The sequence below is a fragment of the Hemicordylus capensis genome, chromosome 2 (assembly GCF_027244095.1).
Source record: "Hemicordylus capensis ecotype Gifberg chromosome 2, rHemCap1.1.pri, whole genome shotgun sequence".
Lineage (NCBI taxonomy): Eukaryota > Metazoa > Chordata > Lepidosauria > Squamata > Cordylidae > Hemicordylus > Hemicordylus capensis.
The window spans coordinates 186,773,079-186,795,804 of NC_069658.1; the positions used below are offsets into that span (position 1 = coordinate 186,773,079).

Sequence of the window (22,726 nt, forward strand, 5' to 3'; positions counted from 1 at the left end):
CTGCCTGCCCCACAAGCCCGAGTTTTTAACCTGGGCTTTAACCTGGGCAAAAAGGTGCCGAGCGTAAGATTGATCTTGCCTTCCCCCAGCACCCTCCCCACCAGGCTGCAATGGGTGTATGAATGACATTTATATTTCCTAATGTGTTACATACTGACACCAGCAACAACAGCTAACTCCTCCTGAGCACCATCTAAATGATGTGTGACATCAGCAACCTTCACACAGAGTCATTGTGCGGTCTACACACCCACCACAAACCCATCACCCCAATTTCCCAATGCTCAAATTGCTAACTATTAGGAGACTCCATCAGTGTTCCCTCTAATTTTTATCAACAGTGAGTGGAAAGAGTTTTGTTCTGGGGGGCACTATCAAGGCAGTGTGCGCACATAACACACACACACTCTCTCTCTCTCTCTCTCTCTCTCTCTCACACACACACACACACACCATGAACCTTTAAAAAAAAAAATCCCCAGGGCCCTCAAAAATAATTAATGCATTGGGTGAGGCGTGTTGCAAAAAAATTTTTTTGCCCCACCTCTGGTCTCTCTGGGCTGCCCGGGGTGGGGGGAGCTGTCGCCACCGCCGCCCATATGTAAGTTACACACTACCAAACCATACGATGCAAATATCCAAAGCTAAATTTCTGTACTTAAATAACCCAAATAATAAATGTCAGCTATAGTAACAGAGTCACCTTAAGTGGTGCAGCGGGGAAATGCTTGACTAACAAGCAGAAGGTTGCCGGTTTGAATCCCCGCTGGTATGTTTCCCAAACACCTATATCGGGCAGCAGCGATATAGGAAGATGCTGAAAGGCATCATCTCATACTGCGTGGGAGGAGGCAATGGTAAACCCCTCCTGTATTCTACCAAAAGAAAACCACAGGGCTTTGTGGGCGCCAGGAGTCAAAATCGACGTGATGGCACACTTTACTTTACCTTTATAGTAACAGATGTATGCTGCTTTGCTAGCAAAGGTAGTTGCATTTATGCAGGAAATGAGGTTTAAAGTAGCCTTTCAAATGAGAGAGAAAAAATGTTGGCGCTATGGCTGTTATGGTGCAAACTTTAAGAAAAAAAAGCTACTAAGGTTGGTTTTGCAGTGGAATAGTTTTCTTACTAGTTGACCTTCTCCCACAATACTACCAATTTGTTCTTGTTCACAATGATTTCTTTTCCCCATCTAAGTCTGAGCTGAATTGCACACATGATTACACTTGCAGGTTCCAGGTTTCTATCAGGTTTGGGACTGTGGACAACAGCAGGTCTGGTAGAGGGCAACAAATGGAGCAGCTGACTGAGTGGTGCAGACTGTATGATAAAACAAAGCAACTGATTCAGTAGCTCACTCTTGGCTTTGAGTAGCAGAGGATAGGAAGCTGCTTTGGGACCAAGAACTCAATAATGTGCAATTGGTGTTGCCTACTCTGAGCCATTAGGCTGTATACTTTTTTAAAAGGAAGAATGTGAGGTGTAGGACAGCTGCTACCAGCCAGGCAGACCATAGAAGCCCCCTTTGTTGGTGACTGGAAGTTTTGTGAAGCCCTTGTCTGGCTTGAACCTTTACCCCTTTTGTTCTCTAGTTTTTGCTAGCAATGTTGCTAGAAATAATAATGGATACAGTATTTGAATAAATGAAAAATACAATATGGACTATGTTTTGGCAAAAGTAGCTCGAGCCATTTGATTCTTTCATTTGTTTTACCTATCTTTACCCTACTTCCGGTCTCTCTGGGCTGCTGGGAATGGGGAGCCGCCGCCACTGCCTGTCCTCCTCCCTCCGTTGTCCTTTGGCTTCCTCCTCCCCCTTTCCCCAGGTCCCCAACTCTAGTCTCTGGGCTGCTGGGTGTCTGTGTGTGTGTGGCGCCGCTGCCCATCCTCCTCTCTCCATCTGCAGATCCCATGTGATCTGCAGTTGGAACTCGAGGAGGAGGAGGAGGCCCGGCCAGGAGAGAGGGAGGAGGCCAGGGAGAAGGAGAAATGGGGCAATGCTTCCCTTCCCTTCCGGGGAAATGGGGTGCCAGGCAGTTGGGCGGTGGTGGCGGGCGCAGCAGAGACTGCACGCTCGCAAGAAATGGCTGCGTGGGTCCTCGAGGCCCTGATCAAATCCTCCAGTGATCAGGAAGAAGTGGGTGAAGAAGAGGAAGACAGCAGGGCCATGGCCAAGTTGACACTGGAGAAGATCAACCAGTTCCTGAAGCAGGTCTCGGAGCTGGCAGATGAGGCAGTGGACATGGACCCCTTCATGCAGCGCAGCCTGGCATTCAGGCCGGGACTGAATGACCTGGTCCGGCCTTACACAGAGGTCCAAAAAGACCTCCAGAAGAAGATGGCCCAGCCAACCCTCCTGAGCTTCTTTAAGAGAGTGCAGCCTGGCAGACTGGAGCAGCCTGGCACTTCAGGGAGCATCTGTCTGTGAAGTGCCAGCAACAGAGGGCGCATCATCATCATTGTCGGAGGGTGCTGGTACCCCCCTTCCCCTTAAAAATCCCCCCCTCCCCACCCTTCCCCTCCCCACCCCACCTCTCCCATGGCTCCCTTCCTCCCATCACATCCCTCCTACCCCTCCTCCTTAGCATCCTGACCATCTGCATGGCTGCCAGGTAGGAAATGTTTCTCAATAAGCTTTCTTGTGTTCTGCTGACTCCTGGTGACTTTAAAATGCATTGGAGAAGTTCTGGGTGACTCTTGGCAACCCTTGCTGACTCATGGTGACTTTAAAATGCATTGGAGAGGTTTTGGGTGGTTTCAGGATTCCAAGGGGCTCAATCTGCTCATTCCTGTTGAGCTTTGGTGATTTTAGGCTTTTAAAAGAGCATTTTCCCTCTATTTTTTGGTGATTTCGCGGTCCCCCTAACCACCCCCTTTACCATTGACTATAATGCCTCACCAACCGCAAGCTTTTCGCGGAACGGAACCCTTGCGGTTGGCGAGGGACAACTGTACTCCCAAGAGATTACAAGGTGCTCTGACATACCTCCAGCACAACCGCCACCTTGCCACCTGCCAAGCCCAAGAGGAGATGGGTCATGTGTGCATAACATTCTGGTGTCACAAGACATCCACCCAGCGGGTCCCCTCGAGCAGCATCAAAACCAGCAGAAATCAGGACCAACTCTGGATTGAACTGCAATGGAAAAGGACAAGTGAGCTCACGCCTTGTGCTAACCCACTTACCTGCCCTGGCCAGAGATACAATGCAGAAGGCAGTGGTTTCCACAATCCACACCTTGCCAAGCCTTTGAGATTCAGTAGGGATGTCCATTTGTTTGTCTATGGCTGCATAATCATGACTGGCTACAGAGCATGAAAGACTAGCTCTAGAACAGAACCCGAGGGCTATCCTTCCCAGTGGGTGCTCAGACAATGGGAGGAGGATGGGACTGAGCCGGATGGCTGGCAGGAAGAGGTGGCATAGCCAGCTGAAAGCTAATGCTTTCAGCAACAGCCATGGTTTCCCCATACCATCACCACCTTAAATGACTAATTTCAAATCCTTGAGTGTGAAAAATACTTGAAAATGCTTATATAATGCTTTAATTTTATATGCAAGACCTCTCATTTGCTCTTCATATTGTTTATTGTAATGTTCTTTGATAATGACTAATGAATAATAGCCCCTGGTGGCGCAGTGGTAAAACTGCCACCCTGTAACCAGAAGGTTACAAGTTCGATCCTGACCAGGGGCTCAAGGTTGACTCAGCCTTCCATCCTTCCGAGGTCGGTAAAATGAGTACCCAGAATGTTGGGGGCAATATGCTAAAATCATTGTAAACCGCTTAGAGAGCTCCGGCTATAAAGCGGTATATAAATGTAAGTGCTATTGCTATTGCTATAATGGGAGACCAAGCTTATTTTTCCTGACAAAAAGGATACAAGTTTAAAAACAAAACAAGACTACCCCCAACAACTCTGAAATGCTTTTTAAAAAACTATCTTCCATGGACTTCCTCTCCTCCCCAGTTTCCCCTTGCACCTTTCATGCTGCTCTGTAGAAGTCTACTGGCTGTCCCAATCACTTGCCACTCTTTCCTACATGCTGAAACAGCCTGCCCATATCCAGTGATGTAGTTGCCAATTCAGAAGTGCAGGCGCTCTTGGTTCACCTACTATGGGGCTCTCCTTCTTGTGGCTGTATTCGAGGACCTCTGAGTGGGTTATCCTCTCCACGTGGCTCAAGGCAGGACTATGCAAACTGACAGAGCCTTAAGAGCCCGGGGCTGGGGGTGTGTGTGGGGGGGGGAAGAGATAAGCCCGCCCTGTTCTTTTAGGCCAAGTATCAGCGAAATAGAAATAACACTTCAAACAATATATAAACAATAACATAGTCAAGAAAAAACACATGAGAGGGTCAAAGATCCCTAAACAGAGAAAAAACACGACCCCAACTTTGCCTCTCACTTCTATTCCTTTGCGTAGGTGTGAGCACTCCTGGGTGGGTCCAGATGTCCTTGAATACAGCCACAAGAAGGAGCCTTCACAGTAGTTGAACCAAAGCTCCGTTCTCTGAGGCTGTATTAGAGGACATCTGAGAGGGAATATAACACAGCACAGCCCATATAACCACTGAAGGGGAGGGAACCCTTGCACCTACTCAGGAAGAAGGACCTGCTGGAGGACCCATCTGCCAAAGGCAGCCTGAGCCGAGGCATAAGAGTCCATCTTATAGTGCTTTGCAAGTGTAGATGGCGCCTTCTACGTGGCAGCTCGACATATCTCCTGGATGCGTGTGTTTGTAGAAAATGCTGCTGAAGTAGCAGCTGCTCTTGTGAAAACTGCCAAATCTTGTTAGGTGCCCTGAGATGCTGAGACTTGTAGGCCAATGATATACATGCCTTGTTCCACCGGTCTATGGTTGATGATGAAACCGGTTGGCCCACTGAAGCTGGATGAAATGAAATAAATAAAACTTCCGTTACCCTAAGCTGCTCAGTATGCTGCAGACAGACCTTTAAGCACCTACGCACATACAATTTATGCCAGGTTTTTTCTGCCTGATGAGTTGGATTTAGACAGAAAGATGGCAAGACTATATCCAGCGACTCGTGAAAAACAGAGGACACCTTTGGACGCACAAATGGATCAGGGATGAGACGGACTGAGTCTTTGGAAAACATGCATAAGTTCTTGTGCGCAGAGAAAGCCCTAAACTCTGAGACTTGTTGTGCCGATATAACTATAAGAAAAGCTGTCTTAAAAGACAGAAGCCTTAGGGGGATGGTTCTTAGAGGTTCAAAAGGCGATGATTGAAATGCTCTCAGCATTGTATGGAGGTCCCACAACAGAAACCGGTGGACTACTGGAGTCAACAACGCTGCGCCCCTAAGGAACCTTTTTAGATGTGGGTGAGTTTTAAGAGAACCTCTAGAGACACCAGATATCAGGCCTGCTAACTAATGAGGCTGCCTGTCACTTCAGTGTATTTGCTCTCAAGTCTTTTCCCAGGCCCTCCTATAAAAATTGCTTCATCATGGCTTGCCCCCTTGGGACTGAGTTCCGTGCTGACCAATGTAAGAAGGCCCTCCATGTATGCTGGAAAATCCTATTGGTTGAGTCACACCTGAGTGCCAAAAACACATTGAGCACTGAGCTGGAATAGTCATGTACTTTCAACATGCACCACTCAATTTCCAGGCGGCTACTTTTAACCAGCCTGGATCCTGATGATGTACTGGCTCCTGTTGTAAGAGATCTTCTGACACTGGAAGAGGAAGGTGGTCTGCTGTCGACAGGTTCTGAAGTTCTGCAGACCACATGCGTTGAGGGGCAGAATAGGAGTACTATGACCTCAGCTCTGAAGATTTGTATTTTCCAAAGTAGACAGCTGAGGAGTCGGTGGGAATGCCAACACATTCACTCCTTCCGCCTGTCTGCAATAGAACCTTGTGTAGAAGCGGGGTAGTTCCACATTGTGTGGAGTCACAAATAGGTCTATCTGTGGCTGGCCGAAATGGGAGGTAATCACATGAAAGACCGACTGTTTGAGTTCCCACTCCCCTGGTAGAAGGTCTTGCAGTTCAGCCAATCTGCCACTGAATTCAGGTCACCCTGAACATGGTGTGCTGTTATAGAAAGTACACGTTGCTCTGCCCAGTGCAGAAGGGTTGCCTCTACATGTAGGGACCCCGAGCGCGTTCTGCCTTGCCTTTTGGGGCTTGCCTTTTGCAAACATGGGCTTTTGCAATTATGTTGTCCATCTTCATGAGTACATGTCCATGTTGCACAGGCTAATTTGATTGCCCACAGCTCCATCCAACTGATGCTGTGGGCTCTTTTGGCTGGTGACCAAATGCCCTGGGCTGACCTCAGCAAGCAGTGCACTCCTCAACCCTGATTGCTGGTATTGGTGGTTACTGTCACTCGTGGAGGGTCCAGGAACTCCTTGCCCTTCAGAAGGTTCTCCTGAGACTGCCACCAGTTTAGGGAGTGTTGTACAGCTGTAGGAAGCTTCACTAACTTGGGAGACCTGACTGCAATGTCCTTGTGATGAGGTAAGAGGAACCACTGCAGCTGGCATAAGTGGAAGCATGCCCAAGGTACTGAATCTAGGGCCACCACTATCAGGCCCAGCAAGCGAGATAATGCTGTTAGCGGTACTGCCCTGCTGAGTAGTACTTCTGACACCACCTGTTGTATGGTCTGAAGATGTTCTGGTGGTAGAAACAAGTGGTCTCTTTGTGTGTCAATCAAAACACCCAGATGTACAAGTTGATGTTTCAGTTCCAGGTGGTTTTTTTCTTGATTATTAAGAAGCCGTGGTCTTCCAGTACTCCCAGTGTCGCTTTGACATATTGTTTGACGGTGCTGAGAGATGTGGACTTGATAAGCAAGTTGTCTAAGAACGTGAACACCCTGACCCCCTGGAGTTGTAGGGATGCCATTATAAGAGCTAGTATCTTCGTGAACATGCAGGGTGCTAGCGACAACCCAAAGGGCAGGACTTGGTACTGATAGTGCACTCCCACATACAGAAAGCACAGCAGGTGACAGCTGCCGTGATGTATTGGGACATGTAGGTAAGCTTCCCTGAGGTCAACTGAGGCCAGAAAATCCAGGTGCTGAAGAGCCTCTGCAATTGACCGCAGAGATTCCATCCTGAGCTGTCATTTTCTCACCCAATGATTCAGGTATTTTAAGTCCAGTATGGCCCGCAGGGAGCCATCCTTCTAGGATACCGTAAACAAAATAGGATAGATGCCTTGACCTTGTTGATCTGGGAGGACCAGTTCGAAGGCCCCAATGTCCAGCAAGTGCCGGACAGCTTCCCATAGGCCGATGTCCTTGTAGGTGAATACAAGGTTGGAGTGGGAAGGAGACTGCTTGGAGGGTTGGCATCCAGTTCTATCCTGTATCCAATGGCCACAGAGTCCAGCACCCAACCATCTATTGTTAAAAGCTCCCAGGAATGCAGGAAAGATGAGGCAGCCACCCAACATCCTGTGGGGTGAGTCAACCTGGTGTTTTCCCCCTCTGGGTTGGGCCATGGTAGTGGCTCGGCAACTATTAAACTGTTGGTTGGACCTGGATCTATTCCACTGTTGACGGTGGGATCTAAAATCCCTGTCATGCCCACGAAAGGGCGGCTGGTTCTGACAAAAGGACTGAAAATTTTGAGAAGGTCTCCTGGGCCGATTACGTTCCTGTTTGCGAAAAGAGGTTGGCATGGCCCCTCTTTTGTCCTTAAACATGATCAGAATGTCCTTAAGTGCCACCTCCCCAAAAGGCTTACTGCCATCAAATGGTACTGCTGTGAGATTTGTCTTAGAAGACGGGTCTTCCTTCCAGTATTTCAACCAGAGGTTCCAGTGATCCACAAACAAGAAGACTGCTGGCCATGAAGCAAAACGTACAGAGTCTAGCATACCATCTGATATAAATGCCTGAGCTTTTTGGATCTTGACCAGCTGTCTATGCAATTTCACTGAATCAGTTGGGGGGGGGGTGCGGTCTTGGACAAGGTCATCCAGTGAAATAAGTGAGGCTGTGGACAGCAGGGATGAAGCTGCCAAAGCCCGGATAGATAAAGAGGCTGCATCATGTGATTTACGCACAGTCGCCTCCAGATGTTTATCCGTTGCATCCTTTAATGCAGATTCCCTGTCGTGGGGTAACAATGCCTCTGAACACAGCACCACCACTGGAGAGTTAGTGAGGGGAGTCTTAAACATGTCAGATGGCTCCTCCTGAAAAGAATATTTGTTTGCAAAGGCTAAGGATTTCCAATTGGAGGCTGGAATTTTCCATCCCTCCTTAATGGCCTCCACAAGTGGTTTGGTAAAGGCAACGGCAAGTGGTCAGACCTCGGCTTCGGAAAAACCAGCGCACTCTAAGTTAATGGAATGTCTGTGTCAGAGGTGGGTGCTGCCTGCAGCTCCAGAGTTAAAATAGCCCTGGTCATGAGGTGGGCCAAATCATCCTGCTGAAACAGTCTTGGAGAATCCAGATTGTCTGGTTCTTCTGCTCCTGACCACTCAACCTCCTCAAGGTCTAGGGGCCTCCAGCCGGGGGTGTAGAGTTATCAGGGACAATATCAATGGCTTTGTCAATCGGAACAGCTGGTCCTGGTTTTTCCGGAGGTCTGACAGGCATCTCGGTGTTATGTGGCTGTGGACTGGGAGAATCAAGCCCCAATAATTCAGAAGAATGTACGCTGACAGGACCCTGATTCCTTTTATTGGACCCCTTAGATTTGTCCCTTCTACGCTTTGTCCCATGCTTTGATTTCTTTTTGGCCTTTCTCGGGGAAGGACTCTTGGATTGTGAGGTAGTTGAATCAGTCTCTGATGAGTTAGAGTGGTCCCTTCTACTCCGCCCCCTTTTCTTGACTTTTTTCTTTTCCAGTTTATCAAATGAAGCAGACAGAGTGTTAAGAAACCAGGCTTGCCACCCTGGGGGTATGTCTTTGGGGAAGGAAAGAGTTTGGGTGCCCAAATCCCGCCCCGCACGGTTCGAGCTCACCAGTTGCCAGGTAGTCATAGAAGAACACACAGCTCTGCTCGCTGCCCCCTGGTGGTCCATTGTGGAGCCATGCAGCGGTGGCACACTTTCCTCCTTCTCGCTTCCAGCCAAAAACGGGCCTTTGGGCCCTGCTGGGCCCTCGGCTGTAGCACTTCTCGCCATGTGGGTAAATTCCCACTTGTACTGGGGACTGCCCCCCGATGCCTCCCAAGCCAGCCCCTCTTCGCTGGAGTCGGGGCACAATAGCTGCTGCTGCAGCTCTCCCTGGGCAGATGGAAGTGAAGCCAAAGCTTGGCCCAGCCAGCCCATACAGTCTCCAAGCAGCACTGCGCCTCCTCACGACACCGTGTTTCAGGTCTCGCAACCAGCAGGTGAGAGACCCGGTGCAGCATTTCCCTTTTCCCCAAGCGTGGCCGGAACTAGCAGCTCTGAGCTGCTTGGGAAGCCCTTCTTGGCTTTTCCCTTTAGGCATAAGTATATGCCTCAGTCGCTTGCTCTGCTCCATGGCACAGAGCAAGAAATGGCAGAAGAAAAGGGGCTGGAGTAGCCAACAGTACGGAGGGGAGAAAACGGAGAAGGATGGGAAACTAAGGATTTTGTTTTTTTGGTTTTTTAATGGAGTAAAGAGGTAAAAGGTGAAAACAACTGGGGAATACACAAGAATTAGAAATAACAGTAGTAAAGCCAGAGTACAGACGAAATGATCTGAAGAGAGTTCTGCCATGAGCCAGTGCAGGACTAAAAGAACTGGGCGGGCTTATCCCCACCCCCACCCGCACCCTAGGCTTTTAAAGGTTCTGTCAATTTGCATAGTCCTGCCTTGAGCCATGTGGAGAGGATAACCCACTCAGATATCCTCTAATACAGCCTCAGAGAAGTAACAGCGCTCCGTCCCTGTGCGTCCCCCCTCCACTACACTTCTACCCATCTCTATTGATCAAGCAGCTTCGATTTGTCCCCTTATTCCACTCCTTTCCCCTTCCCCGACATGCACCTCCTACTATCATCCAAGGGCTAAACAACACATCATGTTAAATACTTTAGCCCTATAAAAGTTTCTCTCTTTCTAATCCAAATTGCAGCTATGGTGATGGGGTGGGGAAGAAGTATTCAGACAATGGCATCGGAAAGAGGAGGGCGGTGTCTTTAACCCTTTGACCTGCTATGATCCAGATCTCCCACACCCACCCACCCCTCTCTCTCTCTCTTTCTCTCTCTCTCTCTCTCTCTCTCTCACACACACACCTATTTTCCCCCAGGAGTGACATTTCCAGTGGCACCCACCTCATAGCTGACAGGCATGACAATCTGGTGGAAGGCAGCCAGGTACTCGGGGTCTCCCATGCGGGGACAGTTCCAAGGCACATTAAGGGTGAAGCCCTCACCAGGTCCCTGGCCCACCCGATCATAGTCCGCATCCTCAGAGGTGGGGAAAAAGGTTCCGTTGTCATAGCGATGGAGGGAGACATACAGGACGCTAGATGGCGGTGGCGGGGGGGGGCAGGGTAATTGGAAAAGACAGCTTAATGTTTTGCCTGCTCTTAGTGATTTTTCCTAAATGCTTAAGAGACCACAGGGAGGCCTGTAATCTTATCATATAGCTAGGATGTGTACGCTTCTACATCTCTTCTCATGGATTCTGCTCCTAACACAGTAGTAAGTAGCTCCTTTGCCCCACTGGTCCCTCCCCCTGCTATTCAAATCACCACCACCCCAATATATATTCAGCTGCACAAGTTGGGGAAATTAATTCAAAAAGGTTTGATTTTAAGTTGTAATTTAAAAAAAAACCTTTTTATTAAACATTCATTCGTTCATTCATTCATTTAAAAGTTCTATGTTTAGCAAGAAAAGCACACACGAATATTAAGGCAAGCATAAAGCTTCCATGATTTCCATAGTCTACTTCCATTGCACATGGCTGGGGTTTCTGGTTGCAGAATTACCTTTTGTTCCTGATAGACATTAGAAATCAATGAAAATCATCCAGCCCAAGATTACCTGCTCAACCAAGGGTGAGCTTCAAAGGATCCCTATGATTAGACCATATTAGCATCACGGTTCCTTAAAGAGGAAAGGAAATACCACATATAATACCTGGGATCATTTTCAAACATGTGCTGTGTCCCATTGCCATGGTGAACATCCCAGTCTAGTATCATTACCCTGGTGAATAGGGGAAAAATTGGACAAATCTTAAACTAAGTTCTGTATGCTTTATGTATATTGGTTAATTGTCACTGCATTCTACCCAGGAGTCATTAGACCAATTCAGACATAATGAATCTAATCTCAGCTTCAGATCCTGGTTCATTGGAAAACTCTGGCTAGAAAAAGACAGAATCACTCTGGACAGTAAAAAAAGTTTCTGGCTTGTTCTAAACTAGGATTAGAAATAGAATATTTCTGAGCCTCACACATAAACAGAAGGTAGGAGTGCATACAATCGAGGCAAGAAGAAATTGTGAGAAGCTAGGATCCAATCCTGGCTCCATGTTACATCTGAACTAGCCTACTGTTTTGCCTGGCACCAATAAAACTACAACTCTCTGGGCTCCACGTCAGGGAATGCATCATGGCACCCAAACCTACTTAGGTTTGCAGAGCAAGTCACAGGACCAGTGCCACCTCACCTCATAGGTCGTCCAGCTAGGCGCTGTGCGTATCGTGCTGCCAAGGCAACTGAATTGAAGAAGCAGAAGCCACAGGCAGTGTCCGATTCAGCATGGTGTCCAGGTGGACGGACAATGGCCACAGCATTCCTGACCTGAAAAGCAGAGAAATAAAACGGGGGGGATGTTGTATCACAACCCTACAGAAACGCAGCATAGTAACCAAAGCTTGAGTTGAGAATTCGTCAGCACTGCCACAAAGATCTGTCAAAAAGGCCCTAGGCAGCACTACGCCTGTCCAGAGACATTTAGGACCCCACAGTGCAATGACAGTGTCATTGCTATGCAGCTAAGGCCTTGAAACCTTGCCCACTACAGTCTGCAATCTGTGTACTTGGCACTCCATAAAAACCTCCAGGCCCACTCTGCAGGATGGAGTGAACGAATGAAAGCAAATGAATACATATTTCAATCTGGTAGAAGGTGCCTTCATCTTGTTTCCATGTTCCCAGGGTGATCGGCAACAATGATGAGGCAACAGCTCCTCCTTCCATGATTCCAACGAAGCTCGTGCTGCTCACCTTTCCAGAAAGCACAGCCTCTACCGCACAGAATGCAGAACCAGCTGCCAGTCGGGCACACTCATAGGAGCTGGCACAGATGAAGATAGAATTGTACTGGTCACCCTGACGATGCAGGTCTCGAGGCTTCATGGTGGCTGTTGACTTCACGGTCTCCACATAGGCCAGACTGGAGAGAGGAGAGGGGAAATGAGCCTGGTCCATCCTCTATGGGAGGAGGGAGTAAGACAAAACCTCAAAACTAACTGAGGCAGGTGGAAGCCATGGGTTCATTAAAAAAGAATCTGAGAAGGGATTAGAGAGTTCAAAACACTAGTATGGAGCAGATTATCTTTATATTGTAAAGCTTTAATGTTTTACAGATGTTTCCTTCTCCTTGAAATCAAATGTACTACCCGCTTGGTTCTCAATACTCCATCCAGCAGCATCCACACCCAGTGTCCCAGTTGGCACGGAGCAGTCGTTTGAAATCTTCAGCACCAGAGTCTATTAGGCACTTGCCTGGCAGGCCTCCAGCTCCTGTCTGCTCCTCGCAGCCATTCCGTCCCTCCCTGGTCTCTGGATGGTCCACCAACATGCAAGCTTTTCACGTCTCCCATCAATTCCACACACCCCGCCCCCGGCAACGGTTGCTTAGCCCTCATTGCCTGGACATTCCCTCTGACATCAGCCACAGAACCCATCCCCGCAAAGCCCACCCCTTCTGGAACCTCTTCATCCCAGAAATGAAAAGGGGGGGAGAGAAGTTGAGAAGGCCTCAGATAACTAAAATTCCTCACAACCTGTGGCACATCCTCAGCTCCTCTTCAGAAGCCAGCCGGGCCGGGAGTCGACTGCACCGCTCTGTCAGACGTAGCTCCCTGTGGCGCTGGAAAATGCGGGAGACTCTCTGGGGCAGCTCTGGATGCTGGCTAAGAAAGAGAGGGACCTCGCATGAGAGGCTGCGAGCCAGGACTCCCATCATGGGTGGAATTCAAGAGGCTGTTGCACCCTGCCTCCAATCTTAGAGGGGGGGGGGGCTGATCTGGATGATCTCTCCTAGCCCACATGATTAAAAGGGGGATGTGCCAAGAGGGCCCCTGTCAAATCTCTCATGAACATCCCAGCACCCTCCTGTCAAATGCTTTATTGGTTTGATTGTATTTCATCTTACTAGAACTACTCTGAAAGCCTTTGCTGTAAGTAGCATGTGTATTTTATTAAATAATCAGGCACCCTCAGTCTCTGAAGGGAAGGGAGACTTGGTCTGACACAATTCTAGCTCCTCCAGATTACTCCTCTTTTCAGTTCTTTGCTGCGACTACCTCCTTAAACACACCCAGGAGACCACAGCAAGGAGGAAGGGTGTCGGAACATGATCTGGTCTAGACGCCACTACTTTCAGCCTCCCTACTTTCAGGGAGCAAGTGGGCTAACTTGTAAACCACCTAACTGATTTGAGCCAAATTTGCTACAGGTGCAGGGACACATAGGGACACCTCAGAGGCGTAGTTTGTGATGATGGCGTCCATCCCTATTCAAGATGGTGAATGCGTGAATGTTTGAGGAGCAAGTGGGCTAACTTGTGAATTGCCTAACCGATCTGGAGCAAATTTAGTCCAGCTGTAGGGATAATGAAAGGAAAGTAGCCAGATTAGTTCTTACCAGAACTACTTGTTCGTTCTGGACCCTTCCATGATCTGACTGTTAAATCAAAGTTCCAATCAAGACAAGTTGGGGTGGGGGGGGGAGAACTTAGTAGGCTTTCAACCTTAAAAAAAACAACTAATCAGGACTGGTTCGTTTCTATTTCTGAGGATGGAAGTGATCCAGAACTTGCCTTGGAAAGCATTTTACACTCCTTTTTTGTATGGACAAGTCCATTCTTCCTGCTGATGGGATAAAGAGGCACTTTCTGAAGAGTGGTCCTCTTATACTTAGAAGGGGGAGGGTAACTATCCCTATTTAACACAGCATAGTATTCCTCCAGTGACTGTTGCTGGTGTCTCCCATGTTTCTTTTTAGATTGTGAGCCTTTTTAGAACAGAAACCCATCTTCTTACTCTCATTCCTTTTGCTGTAAGAAGCACTTTGTGAACTTCGTTGCTGTTGTTGAAAAGCAGTATATAAATATTCTAAGTAAAACAAATACTTAAAAATAAGGCTGAGGTATTATATTCCACTCTCCTGCATGTTGCTGTAGAGAAGAAGTGGGGCTGGAAGGCATCATTAAAGCTAAAGCAGTACATTCATATCTCATAAGCCCTGGCTCAAAAAAAACCACCCCTTACTTAGCCCACTTTAAAAGATCTTTTGCTTTTACAATGAGAAGAGTTAAGAGAGAAATATAGGGAAAAGGTTGGAATGGGAAAGCATCAAAGGTGAGGGGAGGGGGAAGCAAGTTCATGAGTATTATTATGGATTTCTTTTCTTTGCTGACGTGTTTTTTTTCCCCTCTGCTTATTTGCTGCTTTTGTAGGTTTGTATTTTTATATGTTTTTGCATTGTTTTATTAAATTGTAAGCTGCCTTGAGTGAGCCAAGTGGGACAGGACAAATTCTTAAAATTACATACAGTAAACAGGTTAATCCATTCAGTTTTAGAAGTATTCTTTTTACTTATTTTAAATGCTGAACACACCCACTCACAGTAATCTCAACAACCACCCTGTAAGGTAAGCCAGTATATCCCCCATACAGCAGATCCTGAAGGAGAGGGGCTGGTGCTGGGAGAATCGTGGCGTACCTAAGGCCACCCAGTGAGTTCATAATCTAGGTGAGATTTGCTCTCCCTCAACTGCTGTTACACTTGCCGTGTGTAAAATTAAAACAAACAAAAAAGCAAGAGTGCATATGCTCATGCCAGAAAAGTGGAAAAGATGCCAACATTAAACCAAGGCTGCACAACATTGGCCCTCTAGCTCTTGTTGGACTACAATTCCCATCTCACCCCCAGCCACAGAGGCCAATAGTAAGGGATGGCAGAGATTTGTAGTTCAACTGCAGTTGGAGGACTAAGGTTGTGCAACCCTGCTAAACTCACCAAACTGTGCACGACGTTACTTCTTACCTGTCCCACATGTTGTAATGCTCCGTCATCTTCTCATCATAAACCAGTCCTGTACAGGAAAGCGGCAGGGGTTGCATCAGTTCAGCTGCTGACCTGGACAGGATCTCAGCTACTGGCAGAGGGCTGCCCAAAGGCACAGCTACATTCTCCTTTCCTTCATCCTCTTGGGGCACATCTGCACCTGAGTTGGAGGGGAAGAAACAGTTTGGAGATTCCCGGATTTTCTGTGCGGAATTACAGAGCTTGGTTAGGAAAGGGCTCAGAGCCAAGATTCCCAGGCCTGCTTATTTATTGCCTGAGGAAGGGGAGAAAGACTATCTAGGCTGGGCACTCACTGATTCTCCTTAGGTTCTTCCAATATTTGCTGTGAGCTGCAAGCGTCTGGGACACAGAGCGGAGGGCACTGTCAGGAGGGAAGAAGGAGACGTGCCAGTCAGCCGGAGCTCAGGCTTGATGCTTGGGGGCAAAACCGTCCCCTCTTACCTGCTACATGGAGTGAGGGGAGATTCCAGCAGAGGACAGGGGTCTCCTAGGAGAGTCTTGAGGGCTGCACAGGTCCCCTCCGCCAAGGAATCAAGATTGTACCCACCCTGAGGAAGAGGAGAAGATAGGCAGCCAAGATTCCTTCAGCAGCAAAGCAGCCATTCAGAGGTCCGAATGGCAAGTTACTCACCTCCAGAGCCAGAACCAGCTTGCCCCCAGCCAGCGGCATCAGCAGATGCGTCAGGTGAGCAAAGCAGGCAGGGGTGGCCGCCATCTCTCCCTAAGGATGCAAAGAAGAGTCTGCTGTCTTACTCTAGAAGGTGCGCAGGTGGGTTGTTGAGGAAAGACATAATTCAATTATAAAAAAGAAAAGCCACATATGTTACATGAAAAGCCCTTTTGAGGGGCTTTCCCCAGAAAGTGTTCAGAGAGAAACATCTGAAAACTGCTACTCAGTCTGTGAAAGAGTGCAAGATATATTTTTCGTACCTTGGGGTCACCAATGACGGAGTCAAAGCCAGCAGCAACCAAGACCAATTGGGGCTGGAACTGAAAAACATCAGCGTTAGCCACAAACCTCACTTGCCACCCCACGGGCCAGCTAATTCCAACTCCCAACAGAAGGCCAAGAAAAGATAAACCCTCTCTGAAGCAGAGAAAGTCACATGGCTGTGCTCACATGACGTTATCAGAACAACTGCCCAGGTCAGGAAGCGAAAGGGAACACACCATGGGGATCCCAAGCATGGCGATTTGAAACCACCACATGAAAGAACAAGGCCAGTGGAATAACTCAAGGCTAAGAGCTGCCAGGCACATGATCATTGACACATACAGGTATGCAAGTGTTTGGGAAAGGGTGTATTCTGCAATACATTTTTGCACACAAACATGTATCTCTGCATATGCAAAAAGCAGCTCTACACGTTGGTGGGGTTGGGGGAATGTTAGCTCCATAGAAATTCCACCCCTTGAAACATGGAGGGAGTTCTGTGCAGTTGTTCCAGAAGGATCCTTACAGTCTGTTCACATGATATTGTTCAGACTGGATTGGGATTGTAGAGCCAAGGAGATTGGACATTTAAATAAACACAATATCCAAGCTTGGGCACTGTTTTTTAGGCACAGAAGGAAGGAGACATGAGTGTCCAAGATCTGCTTCTGAAACAACCCCATAGGCAAATTTAGGAGAATGAATATCATTTGATTAGGCCTTAAGTGGCATATCACCCAGTGGTAATTTTAAAGCATAAAGACCTACCATCCATCAGTGGCTGTTCTTTTCAGGTACATTGGGTAGGTGTGAGGAATCCTGAAGAGCAAGTGGGGTTGAAGCCAGATGGGTTCCTCTCCTGGCCCCAAACTACCATAGGGGGAGGCAGCCTTTCTTCCCCCCTCCCACCACAGCACCCAAATGACACAATATTACGAGGTGGCTAGATTACATTTATCTTGCTCCACTAGGCAATCATATGTAGAAACAGACACATTACCCGCCCCTTCACAATTTTTGTTGTGTGTCTTACCTCCAAGGCCACAGGCAGCAAAATATGTAGAAAGGCAGAGAAGTAATCAGCATCCCGCATTCCTGTCTAGGGGGGCAGACACAGCATGGTCAAGACTTGCAGGAAATTCCAAATCCATTAGGAACCCCTCTCTCTCTCTTTCACACACACACACACACACACACACACACACACACACACACACAGACACACACACCTTGTTTTAAAAGCAGACACTAGCAAGGGGTTGAAATCCCTCAGCTTCAATGAGTTCAACTCTAAGGATGAAGAAGAGCATCCGACCTTACAGACTCTTTTGTTTCCTTGCGCTAGTGGGACCTGGGCTGAAATCCCTCCTCAACCATGAAGCTCATTGGTACTCCCTACTTTTCTCACAATAACACATGCAGAAGAAAGCCTTTCTACACCACAGGAGGCCATCCTATGACTTCCACTTGCATAGAGTTGCCATGCCCCCCGCCCCCACCCTCCAGGTTTCACTTGGATTTTAAGCATCTCACCCAGATTGCTTAGCCCACCCAGATTCTCCTGGATTTCAACTTTTATTTAAAAAATAATAATTAAAAAAATAAATAAAGCTAAGCTCTAGCCCTTGTAGAAGCAGAGTTATGGAGCAAAACGTGCAGTCACTATTCTGCTGAAAAATTATTTTCAACCCAATTTACATAATATGCAAATTAAGCACCCAGATTTGGAAAGCCAGAATATGGCAACCCTACACTTGCATGAGTTGCAAGTGGGGGAATCAACCCACACCTTTTCTTGCCAACCTGGGGATAGCTACTGTCCAATGCATCTGCTGTCCCTGGTGGCTACTGGCATTACAGTCGATCAGCCACCTTTCCCTTGGGATACTGCACAGTAACATAAGGAAGCACAACGGCTTTCTGCTTCGCAGGTCTCCCAGACCCAGCAGCCCCTCAAAGCAGTAGAGGAACCTCAGAGCCAGTGGTTGCAGGAACGGAAGAGGCAGAGGCCTAGCAGGCCACCGAGCAGGTCTGAGATGGCACTGCAGGGCCACATGTAGACTAGTCAGTGCATGGAGCATTTGATGTTGCAGCACTGCTAATGTGATGCTGGTGTGGGCCCAATCAGAAGTGTGGATGAGAGACTACATGTTTAAAAAAGCAGGATATACGAGTAAGATCTGTTATGTGCCACTCCCCACTTCTCTGAGTGGCAAGCAGTTCCAGAGGCGCTACTGGCATTCTGGTTTCCTTGGGAGCAGAGATCATAGGAACATAGGAAGCTGCCTTATACCAAATCAGACCATAGGTCCATCTAGCTGAGACTTGTTTACACTGACTGGCAGCAGCTTTCCAAGGTTTCAGGCAGGAGTCTTTCCCAGCCCTACCAGGCTGGAGATGCTGCCAGGGACTGAACCTGGGGCCTTCGGCATGCAGACAGTTGGTCTAGCACTGAGCCACAGCCCCCTCCCCTTAAGGAAATAGCTTACAGACAGCACTCACATGTAGTGCCCCATCCAAATGCAAACCAAGGCAAACCTTGCTTAGCAAAGGGCACAACCCATGCTTGCTACCACAAGATATCACTCGAGGCTTACACTGTCTTTGTAATATTTGGTTTATTTACCAGTTGAGCATTAGATGGCATTGAAACGGCAGAGCACTCCTACAAAGCAGCAACCATGGATCCATGAGATCCCCAGAGAGGAAATCTTGCACCACAAGCTGCTTCAGCTCTCTCTACCCAGCTTCTCCCTTCCTGCTTCTCAGAGAAAAACTGCTCGTCCCTTTTCCAGGCAGGCAGCTGCTTTTATTCCTTAATGGACAGTGGGGGGAGGGGGAGGAGTCACCTTTCAAGCATCAGAATGCTTTAGAGCCATTCATCCCTCTTTTAGAAGACTTCAGGGTGATCTCTCAACCATTTCCTCACCTTAAAAAAAACACCACCTGGCAACCCAACCTATTAGTCTAAACAAAGCACCCCAGCAATATAAATACTTTGGAAAAACAGATGCAAATTGACTTTTGCAGGTACTGCAAGGGATGTATGCTATTCTGAAAGGTTCCCAACTACAGTGAACTCAGCAGTCACCACACTGCTAACGGTCGGTCCCATTTGGGCCCCTTTCAGACCACTGGATCCTGACATATGCAGAGTTGCCATGTTCCCCAAAATTCCGAGTTTCACTCGGATTTTAAGCATCTCACCAAGCTTGCTTAGCCCACCCAGATTCTCCCAGATTTCAGCTTTCATTTATAGAAAATAAAATAAAAAGCTAAGCTCTCACTCTTGTAGAAGCGGAGTTATGGAGCAAAACATGCAGTCACTATTCTGCTCAGAAATGATTTTCCAGCCAATTTACATCATATGCAAATTAGGCACTCGGATTTGGAAAGCCAGAATATGGCAATCCTAGACATACAGCACCTGAAAGTTAAAAAGTCTTCATGGAGGGGTGGGCATGGAGAACTAGCTCAGGGGGTGGGGGTGAGGGCGGATCGAGATTTGCCCAGTGACTTTCCCCAAGACTCCTGAGCACAGATACACGTCCAGCACACCATGCAGTGGGCTCTTCCCCAGAGAAAGGCATTCCCATTTCTAAACGGATGTACAGGTAACTCTCATGGCACCTTCTGCTCTTTCCCACCTGATTCCAGGGAACATTGATGCTGTAGCCCTCTCCCCGCCCTCGGCCCACGGCATGGCTGTCAGATTCTGGAAGATGAGGCCAGAAGCTGCCTCCTTCATAGCGATGAATGGAGAAATAAAGGATGCTGTGGGGAGAAAAGGCACGGCAAAAACAGCAATGAGGAGAGTAGCTACCTGTAAGTCAAGCCCCAATGCTCTTAACACACTCCAGCTGAGGGCTCCTCGAACCTGCCCCCCCTTTTTGCTAACTGCCATTCATTCATTCATAATGGCAACCCTGCTCCCCAGGTCCTGCCTGTTACCCCCTCTCATCCAGAGCAACCCTTTTGTTCTGTACCTGGGATTGTCCTCAAAGAGGTACTGGGTGCCTTGTCCATGATGAACATCCCAATCAACAATAAGTACCCTGAAAGGGAAAGACATACAAAAAGTAAGCAATGAGGAGAATTAAACTAGAGCTCCGTTTTTGAAAAAAAGCAAATTACCATTAAACCTCAGTATTAAGGACATCCATCTCAGGATCCCTGCAAATTGTAGCCTGGTATTTCTGAACAAAAATGTCGCCACATTCTCACTAGACTTTAAACGTTAAGCTGGTCTAAGGACCGTAATAAATTTACTACTACTTTAAATTTACTACTTCTCACTAGACTACAGCTCCCAGGATTCTTTGGAGGGATAGGACGACAGTTGAAGTTTGTAGTTTTTATGTTATTTAGGCAAAGTTCCAGGGACAGAAGCTGAACTCAATCAGCTATTAAAAAATTTCTTAATCAAAAACTGAATAATTCAACTTTCAGTTACATACAAAGCTGAAAATTGATAGTAAGAGAAACTGTCAAACAATTACTTGAGCATACATGGACATTATTAGCTGATCAATTATCCAGTTCTTAGCATTTACATAGTACATTTCAAATGTTCAAAGTGCTTTACACACAGACAATTAACCCAATCTTTAGAGAAACCCTATAAGCTAGGCCAGCACTCTTAGACCCATATCGTAGAATGGGAGGACAGAGGCTGAGGCAGAGTGGGGATTTTCTAAATCCACCTATGAAATTTGGGGGCTGTGGTGAGATTGAAACCAACGACCTTCCGGATCACAGATCACATCCTTAGCAGCTCCACTATCCATGCAAAGTAAAGTCGCGCCGTTGAGTTGGTGTTGAGTCAACTCCTGGCAACCAGAGCCCTGTGGTTGTCTGGTAGAATACAGGAGGGGTTTACCATTGCCTCCTCCTGTGCAGTATGAGATGATGCTTTTCAGCCTCTTCTCATATCACTGCTGCCCAATATAGGTGTTTCCCATAGTCTGGGAAACATACCAGCTGGGATTCGAACTGACAGCCTCTTGCTCTCTAGGCAAGTTATTTCCCTGCTGCGCCATATTACATTTGACTTTAGAAGAATGGTAATTAATACCAAAACCTGGACTGGGGTTAATCTCCAGTCATTTTCATCTGAACAGCCACCAGTTGCTGGAGAGTTCCTCTTTGGCAGTTCAGTTGCTCTGATCACCCTACAACCAACCAACCAACCAACCAGCAACAGAGGACCATAGACCTTGGTAGCTTGTTTTCAAGCTACCAAGGTCTATGATCCTCTGTGGTCTAAGGTCCATAAGGCCTATGGTCCTCTGCCCTAAGATTAAGGATTTAATTCAGTAGACCTGGCTCTGTGCTCCCCAGGCTTGGATCCACATCACTCACCGCTCCACCCCTAGTTTCTGTCGTGCATATTGGGCTGCGATGCCTACATTGTTGAACATGCAGTAGCCATCCATCTTGTCATGCTGAGCATGGTGTCCAGGTGGCCTGAAACCCAAAAGAGACACTGGCTAACGCCCAACATGCTCCAGTATCAGGCAGGTTACAGAAACATGGCATTCCCAGCAAAACAGAATGAGAGTTCTTTACATCAATGAATACATTCCAGTGTTGGCTCCAACAGCTAGGTACAGGATAGAACTTATATTTTTGGACATTCTAAAACTGCAGAAGTCACACCAAGAACACCTCTATTTGTACCTTTACTGTCTGATGATAGTGTACAAAGGGTTTCTAGAGCATGCCCCCTGTTGGTGAGTCTTTACATAGGAACATAGGAAACTGCCATATACTGAGTCAGACCATTGGTCTATCTAGCTCAGTATTGTCTTCACAGACTGGCAGCGGCTTCTCCAAGGTTGCAGGCAGGAATCTCTCTCAGTCCTATCTTGGAGATGCCAGGGAGGGAACTGGGAACCTTCGGCTCTTCCCAGAGTGGCTTCATCCGCTGAGGGGAATATCTTGCAGTGCTCACACATCAAGTCTCCCATTCAGATGCAACCAGGGCAGACCCTGCTTCCCTATGGGGACAAGTCATGCTTGCTACCACAAGACCAGCTCTCCTCTCTTTGAAATCATACAAGGAGGAGAGGACTAGACTATGCTAAGCTAAGAGAAGGATGCCTTTCTGTCCCTTGTAATGTGGCAGTCCCTCCCTCCCTCTGTACCTAGGCTGCTGCCTGCAGAGAGGCAACCCACGCATAAAGCCAGCGTGGTGTAGTGGTTAGAGTGCTGGACTAGGACTGGGGAGACCTGAGTTCAAATCCCCATTCAGCCATGAAACTAGCTGGGTGACTCTGGGCCAGTCACTTCTCTCTCAGCCTAAACTACTTCACAGGGTTGTTGTGAAAGAGAAACTCAAGTATGTAGTACACCGCTCTGGGCTCCGTGGAGGAAGAGTGGGATATAAATGTAATAATAATAATAATAATAATAATAATAATATGATAATAGAGTAGATAATGACCTGTAGCATAGGCAAGGGATTTCTGCACACTGGCCAGTTACCTGCTCAGTTTCTTGGTCATCTGAAGCTTCTGATATTTTGTCACAAACACACTCAA

The 22,726-nt window shown here is 47.6% G+C and overlaps 1 protein-coding gene across 4 annotated transcripts in view; it reads right to left on the reverse strand.

Moving 5' to 3' along the window:
- Nucleotides 1–22,726, reverse strand: part of HDAC6 (histone deacetylase 6) — a 54,771-nt gene that overhangs the window by 16,362 nt on the left and 15,683 nt on the right. For all 4 annotated transcript variants that reach the window (XM_053293749.1, XM_053293747.1, XM_053293748.1 and 1 more), the window contains 15 exons: nucleotides 21,546–21,650; nucleotides 20,171–20,239; nucleotides 19,832–19,958; nucleotides 17,218–17,283; nucleotides 16,181–16,240; nucleotides 15,882–15,971; nucleotides 15,692–15,798; nucleotides 15,544–15,611; nucleotides 15,209–15,389; nucleotides 12,943–13,071; nucleotides 12,161–12,329; nucleotides 11,601–11,734; nucleotides 11,065–11,133; nucleotides 10,252–10,444; nucleotides 2,987–3,136 (listed from right to left, as the gene is read on the reverse strand). In XM_053293749.1, coding sequence (XP_053149724.1) covers nucleotides 2,987–3,136; nucleotides 10,252–10,444; nucleotides 11,065–11,133; nucleotides 11,601–11,734; nucleotides 12,161–12,329; nucleotides 12,943–13,071; nucleotides 15,209–15,389; nucleotides 15,544–15,611; nucleotides 15,692–15,798; nucleotides 15,882–15,971; nucleotides 16,181–16,240; nucleotides 17,218–17,283; nucleotides 19,832–19,958; nucleotides 20,171–20,239; nucleotides 21,546–21,650 — 1,717 coding nt within the window. The remainder of the gene's footprint in view (nucleotides 1–2,986; nucleotides 3,137–10,251; nucleotides 10,445–11,064; nucleotides 11,134–11,600; nucleotides 11,735–12,160; nucleotides 12,330–12,942; nucleotides 13,072–15,208; nucleotides 15,390–15,543; nucleotides 15,612–15,691; nucleotides 15,799–15,881; nucleotides 15,972–16,180; nucleotides 16,241–17,217; nucleotides 17,284–19,831; nucleotides 19,959–20,170; nucleotides 20,240–21,545; nucleotides 21,651–22,726) is intronic.